At 33.1% G+C, this 12,727-nt stretch overlaps 1 protein-coding gene across 2 annotated transcripts in view; it reads right to left on the minus strand.

The window, feature by feature from the left end:
* Nucleotides 1-230: 230 nt before the first annotated feature.
* DNAAF6 (dynein axonemal assembly factor 6) overlaps nucleotides 231-12,727 on the minus strand; it is a 35,069-nt gene continuing 22,572 nt past the window's right edge. For both annotated transcript variants that reach the window (XM_039878941.1, XM_039878940.1), the window contains exons 6-7: nucleotides 4,950-5,035; nucleotides 231-433 (exon numbers count right to left, since the gene is read on the minus strand). In XM_039878941.1, coding sequence (XP_039734875.1) covers nucleotides 304-433; nucleotides 4,950-5,035 — 216 coding nt within the window. In that variant the 3' untranslated portion in view covers nucleotides 231-303. The remainder of the gene's footprint in view (nucleotides 434-4,949; nucleotides 5,036-12,727) is intronic.

Raw genomic sequence — 12,727 nt, forward strand, 5'->3', positions numbered from 1 at the left:
TATATAAATGTCTAACCACTATACTATACACCCGAAACTAATAAAAAAATAATATTGACAACTGTAATTGAAAATAATTAAATAAATAATAAATGAAATAGCTTATTAGTATGAGAAAATGTTTCCTACCAGAATAACAGAAATGATTATAAATGGTCAGGATATCAGTAGAATTGAATTTAGGCTCTTTCTGAAGTATGTCAGAATAATAAAAAGAAGATAAAAAAATATTAATCATTTAAAATTTTATTTTTATTCTTTGTCAGGACTGTTTTGCCACTTTCCCTCCTTATGCATGCAGTTTCAGAAGAAATTAATGAAATCCAACTCTCTTTTCAAAGTCACAGTGACTTCAAGAGTCTCAGTTTCCGGGATGTATAAAGCTTTGGCACTGTTACAGTCCACAGGATGGGGAAAGTTCAGCAACAGCTTCCTAAAAATCAAAACAAAGTCAAATGAAATAAAAACATAGAATCAACTTCCTAAAGTGATATTAAAAAGATATCACTTTCAATGAGGCAACAGAAAGCAATATATACCATCAGAATGTTACAAACCAAAAAACAATATTTAGACAGTGTAAGTACTGAATCAAAAGTATGCTTAAATAACACAAATAGTATACTAGTTTTTTGGCCTTAAAAATCCAAGTAGTGGTTTTGACTCCCCCTCTTTTTATCTAAACTGACCTCATTTTTCATTATAATAACATAGTCTCAGGCTCTGTTTATAGGCATAGAAAGAGAATCATTGCAACTTTAAGTTGGTTGGATAGATCTGTTGCCAGTCATACTTATGTGTAGATGGAATGTGGCTGGCTGATACAAATCTGAAAATTGGAATGGTTCTATAAGAATCTAACACAACTTGAGGCTGAGTCTCTACTGCAGGTGTAGTTATTGAAACTCAGCCTGAAATGATTTCAATACCAGATCAGTGAGAGTGCTTGTCTTTGCTTGCTTCTGGTTCTTTCTACTATACATTGACAAAAATTCCCTGTGAGAGATTATTGTTTACTTTGCAGTTGATGATTCAGTTGCTGGATAGCTGAACACTTTGGATGCATTGCTGAGATGTGACATCCATAATTCTGTCATAGTGTTATGAATCTGAATTATGCATGGGGTAGGCACATGCTGGTATCTGAAGAAAATTAAATGCATGAAACACTTGTTACCTCACATTCTTGACAGAGAAGGCTTGAGCACCTCTATAAAAAGGGATAACTATGTATATAGTACCAGGTGGATACTAGACTAATCAGGAGGATCACTTCATAAATTATATAAATGTCTAACACTATGATATTCACTTGAAACTAATATAAAATAATATTCAATGTCAACTCTAATTGAAAAATAAGCGGACAGAAAAGCTCTGTTAGAAAGTATAAGATCCAAATCAGTAAAGGAATCTGGTATTTATTAGAAGTACTTATTGAATACTTGTATAAAGAACTAATATTTGAAAACAAAACCCTTGAAAATCACTTGCCTCTTTACTCATTTGCAAAGACCTAAGTTCAGGACACTGGACTCATTAAAAGTATTTATCACACGTTTGTGCAACCTGAAGTAGAAATTTTCTATGACTCTTATTCCATTCCAAGTTTTTGGGGTAGAAGAAACAGCTCCCTCCACATTAAGTAATGAAATCACAATGATTTTTAATGTAGCTCTTGATATTTGACATCTCAAGAAAAGTAGGTGCAGAAATATTTAGAGTCCATCTTTCTAAAGTTGTTAGTGGTATAGGTTGTGCTAGAGCTAAATTTGCTCTATTCCTTATTCTACAGATGATAACATATTCACTATAAAAAGAAAGCAAAGCTCAGTGCAGTGGTAGCTTCACTGCACTATAAATCAACTGAAGGAGTTCCAATGATAATGTGCATTTCTCTGTCCAGAGAGAAATAAATTCAAAAGAGACCGTGGCCATTGGAATGATCCATCTATCCCTGTATCTCTGTCTAGTCTTTAGTAGAATTACTTCACATATTAAAATTTTTAACAATACAAATTGTGCAACTTATTTAGGGTCTTAGAAGAAGGAAAGTATTTTTGTCTACTCTGTTTTACTGTCCGATCTCTGAACTTAGATTTACATTTAAACAAAATAAAATTCTACAAATACTTAACCATGTACAATTCATTGAAGAACAAGATTTTATCTTATCTTGGTGCCCCCCCCCCAGTGTTAGCGAAAGACTTTATAAATGTTTGCTGAATGAATAAATAAATGAACAAAAAGAAAATCTGTCACCACAAAAGATATTTGAACAACTACTATAGATTAGTACTATAAAATATGAACATTTAAACCCAAATTCCTCCTTTACATTGATAATATATTTGCTTTTAAGATGTTACAGTTTAGGCACTGATCAAATGTTTATCCAGTGCCAATTTTCATTATAAATTATTTAAATATAAACAATAATGCATGAAAGTAAAAAAGTTATCTATATAGTGAATTCTAGTTTAGAGACTTACATGCTTACATTTATATTAGAGAATTCAAGTTGATGTTGCTTGCAAGAAATTTAAATAAAGGAAAACCTTGCTGTGTGTATATTCATGTAATGCAGTTTTAATTTTATGGAGTTAATAAGTGATTTGATTTACACATCTGGGTTAAAAAACAGACATGGCCTTTTTAGGGCTTCCTATTGGAGACATAGCTAATTTCAAAGAAAATGCAGAAATAACTACTGAGCTGTAATTTACTATTCCATTTAGAAAACGTTTTTTAGATATCAATGTCATTGAACATCAGTCAACTTGAAATTAATCTAAATTAAAGGAGCACAGCAAAGGTTAGAATGTGTTTTTATTATCACAGTAAAAGAATTCATTTATGATATTCTTATAATTCACTTTGAAAAATAATGATACTTCGTATGAAGACAAAAGTCAGGAGATTCTGAAAAATTATCCAATTTTCCGTCTTTTCTCCTTTCCGTCTACTTTATATTGGGAATCTACATGCCAAAACAACCAATTTCTAAAAAATGAAGAATTCAGCAAACTGCCTTTTCTCTTTAGGTTGTATAATGCCAAATATCTGGGTATTATTATTAACTACAATGCAGTTGATTATCGTTTGATATTATTTATTAGTCAATTCTGTGAAAATGAACTCACTTGTTCTTTCATATATATATATATATATATATATATATATATATATATATATATATATATATATATATTAACAGAATGTCCTCTCTTATCTTTCTTGAAGCAGATAAACATAGTTTTACAGGGTGTCACAATTAGAAACTATAAGACATGTTTCCAATAATACAATTTCAGATAATAGTGTGGCTCCAAAGAATGCTCAAGTGTTTAGAAAAAGAGATTTTAGAAAAACCTTAATTCTATCTTCTGTCTTCTATCTTAATTAATGTTTTATTTTTCTTAAGAGACAGTACCTCTCTGCACTGAGCATTTAATATAGAAGTACAGTATGATAAAAATCACCTAGTGCAGCTCACATTCTATATAGAAAAGTATCTCTGTATGACTCTCATTTAGTGGGCTCTGACTGATATCTGGAATGACAGCATACTCAGAGCAGCTGCCTAAAGATTGATGGAGACAGTGAGAATTGCTAGGGGAACGGAAATTAACTCCACGGTGTATAGATATGTGTGTGCTTTTAACAAGCACACAAATATCATGGAAGATTGATTGTCCACTTAACCAACTTTCCTTGTAAAGTTTGGGTAGAAGAATAAATGTGTATATAATATGCAATGAAAAAATTTCAGTACTCCTGGAAGTGAATAGTAAAAATAGGGGAAGTAATTTTTATAATATGAAACAAATTTTGTGAGAATACATTTTTGAAATTACTATATAAGTAATGAGGACATATTTGATATATATTCATCTGTAGATCATTTTGAGTTAAATGCATCTACTACAGAAATCAAAGTTAAGCTATGTATGTACATTGGGTTGTTTACACACAAAAGTTTTTTGTATGAGTGATCTACTTTTTATTTTTTTTTGAAGTCATAAGATCAACCAAGGAGAATTATAGGTACTGATAATGGAAGGAAGAATGCGCCAGCAGCAAACTGCTCCCCACAGGCAGTTTGAAATGATGAGTTACAGAGAAAGAACCACTACAATCAACCAAAGTGTACTCACTCCTATACATCCAGATGAAATGCGAATAAAGCAGTGAGTTAGATATTTTATCTAGCACACACCAGGTTCCATTGATTCTCTCTTTATAGAGTTAGTTTTGAGAGACAAGACTGATTTATCCACGTTTCAGTATAAACATTTTATATCAATTTTACTGTATATACTGTGTTTTGGGGACATGATTTGAACCTATGTAAAAAGAAGGCTATTTTGAAAATATCAAAGTGTTTAATTGAATCATTCCATTATTCTCTGAATTATTTTAAAATGTATCCATGCAACTTGAGGATTGAGTAATAAATTATCTGTTAAATATTTTAAGTAATTGATGACAAGAGTTTTTTGTTGATTTTTAGATGATTATAAACAAATTTAACCTTAGAGCCCCCACCACATCCAAAAAGTTTAAAGATATTGCTTCACTTACGCCATCACTGCACAAAAAAGAAAAGAAAAGAAAAAACCAGCAAGACTTACAGCCAAAGGGATTTTCATTTCTAGCTATTTTTCCTGACAGATAAACCAATTGTATCTGAATGTCAAAGACTGTGTTTTGGTGGTATCAACCTTCTCCAAATGTACTAATGCACAGTAGAAAAAAAAATCTAGATATTTCCAAATATACTTATGTTTATATTATGTAGATCAAAGATCTGAATGATTAACTGACTTTTTCACTTTTCTTCAGACTTTAGGGGTGATGTAAAATAACTATGTACACTTTAAATAAGAATATTGACTAAAGATTCATTAATATTATAATACATTATTCTAGTTCTAAATTTTACTCACTTATTAGGAGTACGAAGGTCAAGGATCATTTCCTGGATATCAATTTTAATTTCAGAAAGGTTTGTATTTGGCAGTTTAATTTTAACCTGAAAGAGAAAATCAGAAGAAAAATACAATTGTCTTGAAGAACCATTAATTTGAACGGTACAAGAAAATATGGGGAAATGAGAACTAATATAAAATGAGAACTTAGTAGTGCCAACTATGTTCCAGGCTATGCCCTTTCCTCACAACAATCTTGAGAAGCAGGGATTATTACCCCTCTTTTACAGATGGAGAAACTGAGATACAGTGAAGTTTAGTGAGTAGCCCAAGGTCTACCTGACTAATCTGTATGTAATTTGACTGAGGTCTATTGATCCCAAAGCTATAGAGAAACACTTTGGTTACTTGCCTCTAACTTTCATTGTCTGAAGGTACATAATAGTACAGCTGCTAGAGTTGAGGATCTTCAACTGCCTTTATATCAGTGGGCCTTTTGTATAAAAAAACGGTTAGTTCTCATGTTAGGTGTGGGTTGATGATGCCATCTGGTAGCTTCCTGATATAAACTCCCAGACCACAATTCCCAGAGAAGTGTAGGAGTCCAGAAAAGTTTTTAATGTAACAAAAGAGAAATATAATATGACCCTACAAATAAATTCAGACTATTTATTGGTTTGCTAAGATTTCATTTAAAAATGTCTCATCTCAATTACCACGTGACCCAGCAATTCCACTCCTGGGTATATATCCAAGAGCATTAAAAGCAGGTATTCAAAAAAAAATGTATATAATGTTTTTATTCATAGCAGCAGTATTCATTCATAATAGCCAAAAGGTGCAAACAACCCAAATGTGTATCAACTGATGAATATTGATAACCCAAATGTGATATATCCATACAATGGAATATTATTCAGCCATTAAAAAGAATAAAGTACTATTACATGAATGGACCTTGAAAACATTAAGTTAAGTGAAAGAAGCCAGGCACAAAAAGCCATCTATTATAGGATTCTCTTTATATGAAATATCCAGAATAGGCAAACCCATAGAGATTGAATGCAGACTGGTGGTTGCCAGAGGCTGGAGAGGGAGAAGAGTGACTATTTAATGAGTATGGATTTCCTTTTGGGTTGATGAAAATGTTCTGGAATTATATATTGGTGATGTTTGCACAACATTGTGAATGTACTAAATGTCACTAATGATAAATTTTATGTGTATTTTGTCACAATACAAAGTCTCATTTCCCAATCTAAATTTAATTATTTTTTTATAGAAGTTGATTCTGTCTATCTATCTATCTATCTATCTATCTATCTATCTATCTATCTATCTAATCTAACTATCTGTGATAACATGACATATCGCTTCAAAAACAAACGAACAAAAAAACAACCTAAGGTTAAGAAAAACTATGAAGCTATATCTAAAATGAGCTAAAAGACTTGAAATATTGGACATTTGGTGATTTCAGAGCTGGAATGACAAGGATAAAGACCATAGGTTATAAGGGAAATACATATCAAATAAGTGATGGGAAAACGGAATTTCTTGTAAGACACTTAAAGTAGACAATAGTATTTTTGCAATATAAAGGATGTGGACCAATACATGTCTGTGAGTTATAGCTTACTTTATTAATTCTATATATAAAAGTTATTTGCCAATAGAGCTCTAGAGGTCCTACTATCTAAATATATCCTATAGTTAATATTTTCATTAAACAAAAAATACAAAAAGCCACCTATTGTAGGATTCTTTTTATATGAAATATCCAGAATAGGCAAACTCATAGAGATTGAAGGCAGACTGGTGGTTGCCAGAGGCTGGAGAGGGAGAAGAGTGACTATTTAATAATTACTTCTTGATTTATATTTGGAAAATTCAAATCTTCATAATTAGAGATGCTTTAAGTGAGAGAAATAGAACATTTCTCAAAGAGGTAGTTATAGACACTCTATCTCAAAGTAAATGAACATTCTATAGGACAAAGATAGACCAATTTGTACTGTAATAATGTTCAGATCTGACAGTCGAGTTGAGATGTTCTTTAGTTGCAGGATGACTCATGTCACCTGGACCAAGGGATACAAATATTTGTTTCTTTAGTCTGAAATGTTTAGATCTTTCAAGGGAAGATTATTTCCCCAGAGTTTGAAATGGCATTTGAGGGAGGAAAAAAATTATGACTTCTGTGAAATTTAGATACAACTTTTGGGTAGAATTTTAAAGTGATTCTTGAAATAATTTCCAACTCTAGTGAGGGGGAATTCAGAAACAACTAATTAGTCCTCTCGAGGAAATTAAAATTGTATACTAAAATGGTTTCAGATGGGAAACAGGAGAAAGAACAAATTAAGTGGAATGGTACACATTAATATCTCATAAGACAGAAAGTTCACTGAAGAATCTTAACGGAAAAACTCTTGAAACATGAATTAGACTTCTTTAGAGATACTTGTAATGAACGCCTGGAAAATAGACATGATTATGTATTGACTTCTGATTTTACCCAAGACCTAACTTGTCCAACGTTAGTAAATACAGTATGTCACTGACCAAGCAATTAAAGGGATTGACATTCCTCTCTTTAGATAGGATACAAATTAAATTTATTTCAAAAAATAAATTATTTTAATAGGTAAATTAAGAAAAAATGCTAATAGTTTCATGGAGAAACTTGCAACCTTTGGGGAGCTCAACTTTTGGAGTCAAACTTGGGTTTGATTCTGGTTCTGTCACTTATAAGTTATTTATTGTTTATTAGTTATCTATTGTTGCATAACCAAAACAAATCACACACCCCCAATTTATGACTCAAAACAGCAATAAACATTTATTGTCTCACACATTTTCCATGAGTAAGAATTTGGGAGTAGTTTATCTAGGTAGTTCTGACTTAGAGTGTATCATGAGATTGTAGTCAAGATATTGGCTGGGGCTGCAGACATCTGAAGATTTTATCAGGGCTAGAGGTTCTGCATCTAAGATGGCTCATTCACATGGCTGTTGGCAGAAGGCCTCAGTTCTTCACAACATGGACTTCTCCATAGCACTTAAGGTTGCTTTAGTGTCCTTATGACACAACAGCTGTCTTCTTCCCAGAATGAGTGATCCAAAAGAGCAAGGCAAAGGCAATGCCATTCTTTCACATAGCCTCAAAAAGTGTATTCTTGATTATAAGTCATTGAAAAAAGAAATTGAAGAAGATACAAATAAATGGAAGCATATACCGTGCTCATGGATAAGAAGAATCAACATCGTTAAAATGGTCATACTACTCAAAGCAATCTATAGATTCAATGCAATCCCTATCAAAATACCAATGGCATTTTTCAGAGAGCTGGAACAAATAATCCTAAAATTTATATGGAACCATAAAGGACCTCAAATAGCCATGGCAATCTTGAGAAAGAAGAACAAAGTTGGAGGTATCACACTAGCTGATATCAAAGTATACTACAAGGCTACAGTAATCAAAACAGTATGGTACTGGCATAAAAACAGATACATCGATCAATGGAACAGAATAGAGAACTCAGAAATAAATCCACACCTATACACTCACTTAATATATGACAAAGGAGGTAAGAATATACAATGAGGTAAAGACAGTCTCTTCAATAAATGGTGTTGGGAAAATTGGACAGACAAGCAAAAAAAAAAAAGAAACTGGACCATCTTCTTACACTGTATACAAGAATAGACTCAAAATGGATTAAAGACTTCAATGTAAGTCTCGAAACTATAAAACTTCTAGAAGAAAACATAGGCAGTAAATTCTCTGATATTACTAATGAATTTCTTTTTAGATATATCTCCTCAGGTGAGGGAAAAACAGATGGGACTACATCAAACTAAAAAGGTTTCATACAGCAAAGGAAACCATCAACAAAACAAATAGACAACAGACTGGGAGAAGATATTTACTAATGATACATCTGATACGTGGTTAATATCCAAAATATATAAAGAACTCATACAACTCAACAACAATAACAACAAAAACAAAAACAATCCAATTAAAAAGTGGGCAGAAGATCTGAACAGATACTTCTCCAAAGAGGAAGTACAGATGGCCAATAGACATATAAAAAGATGCTCAAGTTTGCTAACCATCAGAGAAATGCAAATTAAAACCTCAATGAGATATCATCTCATACCTTTCAGAATGACTATCATCAATAAATCAAAAAACAACAAACGTTGGCTGTGAAGAAAAGGGAACCCTCATATATTGTTGGTGGGATTGCAAATTGGTACAGCCACTATGGAAAACAGTCTGGAGGTTTCTCAAATAATTAAAAATGGATATACCTTTTGACTCAGCATTTGCACTTCTGGGTATTTATCCAAAGAAAACCCAAACAATAATTCATAAAGACCTATGCACTCCAATATTCATGGCAACACAATTTACAATAGCCAAGATATGGAAGCAATCTAAATGCCCATCAACAGACAATTGGATAAAGAAATTATGGTTCATATATATAATGGAATATTACTCAGCCATTAAAAAAATGAAATCTTACCATTTACAATGATATGGATGGACCTAGAGGTTATTATGCTGAGTGAAATAAGTCAGACAGAGAAAGATAAATACCATATCATTTTCACTTATATGTGGAATCTAAGGAACAAAAAGAACAAAGTAATCATAAATGGACTTATAAATATAATGGACAATTTGGTGACAAACAAAGGGGCAGGAGTTGGGGGCTGGGAGGGGCATGGAGTGGAGGGTTAAAGAATTACAAATTAGTAGTTGATAGTTGTCACAGGGATGGGGAGCATGGCAGAGGGAATGCAGTTAGCATTAATAAGATGGCTAGGTGGAGGGCCAGGGGAGGGAGGGAGCAATTGGAGGGATCATTTTATGAACTATATAGGTGTCTACCCAATGTACTGTATAAATGAAAGTAAATTAAATAAATAATTTTTAAAGTATATTCTTTTATTTCTGTAATATTCCATTGGGTATACAGGTCAGCCCTATTCAATATTCTCACAAAAGGACTACACAAAGGGAATATTGGGAGGTGAGAATTTTAGGGGAACATCTTGCAAACTGGCTATCACAGTGTCCATCATTAACTTTAGTTCAAACCTCTGTCTTCTGGCATAATTAGTAACAGGAAATTCTTCTGAATAAAAAGTAGCAGGAAAAAAGCACACTAATTTAAGTTCTGCGAGATCCCTTCTTCCCACTTTCAGCTTGTCTTCAGGCAAGTAGTCAAAACTACTCACTTAGTCTCTCTCTAGGAATTCATTTTGGGGCTTTCCTTAAGATAGGTTAAGGTAGGTCAAATTGCTTACAAGTATTTTCATGGTCCTTCATTTATTCCCCTCTATGTGTTGTAACAGAGTTGGGCTAATAGACCAAAGCCTTTGGGAGAGGGTCATTAATATGGGATTATCATTTTGAATTTTAAATTTCCTCTTTCTTATCCTGTTCTTATTGATAGAATTATAGGACAAGATGGTTCCTAAAGAGATTATATTCCTATAATCCATAAGTAATTAATATGGACTCCCCAGATCCTCAAATAAGTGTCTATGATCATATTATAAGGTATATGAAAATTGAAATGAGAAGACCAAATAGCAAGTGTTCCAGAGAGTTCATCCATTCTGTTTCTTCTTGAACTGCCACTTCTTGACCACCAGAACAGAAAAATGAAACATATCTTATTTGTAACTTGGCCAGTCTATGTTATTTACTGGAATTTCAGTGAAGCTTAAGATATACAGAAGGGTGTGGGCTGACACTTTGAAAGATATTCTTATTTAATTTATGGGTTCTAGATAGCTCACCCCAAACACTCACTGCCTCACCACCACTAACTGTCTTGAGACTACTAGAACTAAATTCATTATATTTTTATCTCTATTTGTCAGTAAACACAAGAAGCATCTGGATGTTCATATCTCCTAGTTTGTTTACATTTCCTACCCCTTCCATTAGGTCCTCTGGAATGCATAGTACATCATCCTTTATCTCATAAGCTTCTTTGAATATTCTCTTCATCTTCTTAGTCTAACTGAAATCTAGATCTCATTTGGTGACACTGCTCCCCTTATAGCCTTTTCAATTGGTGCCTGTTTTTTTTTCTCCCATATCCCTTAAATCACTGGGCCTGCCTCTTCCCTCTAGCTTTTAAAAATAAATCTCGTGTCTTCACACTATGCCACTGATTACCTTCCTTGCTGCAATTATCTACCAATTCCTGGGTCATGCTCTCACCCTAATTTCTCTAACAGTTCTTTGTTTTCCATTGATATATCTAACATTACCTTCTATCTTAAATCTGGGTGATTTAAATACCCACTTAGATGACCTTTCCAACATCCTAACTTTACTTCTTCATCTCCTTTAAGTCTTTGCACAAATGTTGCCTTCTCAGTGAGACCTTCCCTGACTATACTATTTAAAATATGATTGCCACAAATATTAAGGCATTTGATCAAAGTCATCATCCTTTCTTGCTTATAACTCTTAATAAAATCAGAATAGAGAAATAATTCCTTAATGCACAACCCAAAATTCAGATTCAGGCTGAATGAAGAAACACTAAAACATTCAAATTAAAGAGAGAAATACAAAATAATGGCCAATATTTACCACCATTATGTAATGTAGTTCTGGAGGTACTAACTGATGAAATTAAACAAGAAAGAAATTGGAGGTAAAATTATCATCATTTGAGGGAAGAGCATTCGAAGTAGAATGAATAGCAAAGAATTGGAAAATTACTTCATATATTGAAAGATCAGAAAGAAGGCCAGGGTGGCTAGAACATAATGAATGAGGATGAAAATGTGGTATCAGATGAAATTGAAAAAGTAGGCAGAGCTCATATCATATAGGGCCTTATAGGTCAAGACGAGGAGCTTGGATTTTGTTCTAAGTGCAGTAGGAAGCTGTTGCAGGTTCTGAGCAAAGAAATGATGTGATCTGATTTATTTTTTGAAAGAACCTCTCTGAACACTGTGGAAAGGCTGCAAAGAAGCAAGAATAGAAGGAGAGGGATGAGTCAGGATGGAATCATAATGGTCCAGTTGAGAGATGATGGTTTAGACATAATGGTAGTTGTGATGGTAGTGAAAATTAGATGGATTTAGAATATATTTTGAAAGTAGAGTCAGCAAGACTTGCTGATGGATTGTAAAGGTTTTTAGGTTTTTAGATTGTGTGATTGGGTTAATGTTGTGGCCGTTTCCTGAGATGAGAAAGATCAGTGGGAAAGAGGTCTAGGGAAGGCAATTAAGAGTTCTGTGTTGGACAGTAGTTTTGAGTTGCCTATTAAACGCATGGCAGATATCAAGTAAGTAGTTAGGTATATGAATCTGAATCTCATGGGAGAGGTCAAGACTAGAGAGATACATAGTATTTAAAGCCAGAGGACTAGATGCTAAGAGAATAGAGAAAAAATACATAGATATTTTTCAGAGGCCTAAAGAACTTGAGGCAGAAGAGGAAGAGCCAGTGATTTGAAATCAAAGGAGATAAAGAGTACCCAGTGATTTGGGAGAAAAACTAGGGAAGAGTGAGGCCATTAAAGAGAAAAAGGTGTCTCAAGAAGAAGGGAGTAATCAAAAGGGTTTAATACTGCTGAATGGTCATTCTTATGTCTTCAATCTCTCTTTTCCTAACCTCTCTTTTTGTGCAGAACAACTCTTCATTTTTCAGGAGTGTTCTTCTTATTGTAGGATTTAGAGCATCCTTGGCCACTGAGTACTAAATGCCAATAACATCCTGTAACAAAAAATGCTTATACCATTTC

This window comes from Pteropus medius, unplaced genomic scaffold (assembly GCF_902729225.1).
Source record: "Pteropus medius unplaced genomic scaffold, Ma_sr-lr_union100, whole genome shotgun sequence".
Taxonomy (NCBI): Eukaryota; Metazoa; Chordata; class Mammalia; order Chiroptera; family Pteropodidae; genus Pteropus; species Pteropus medius.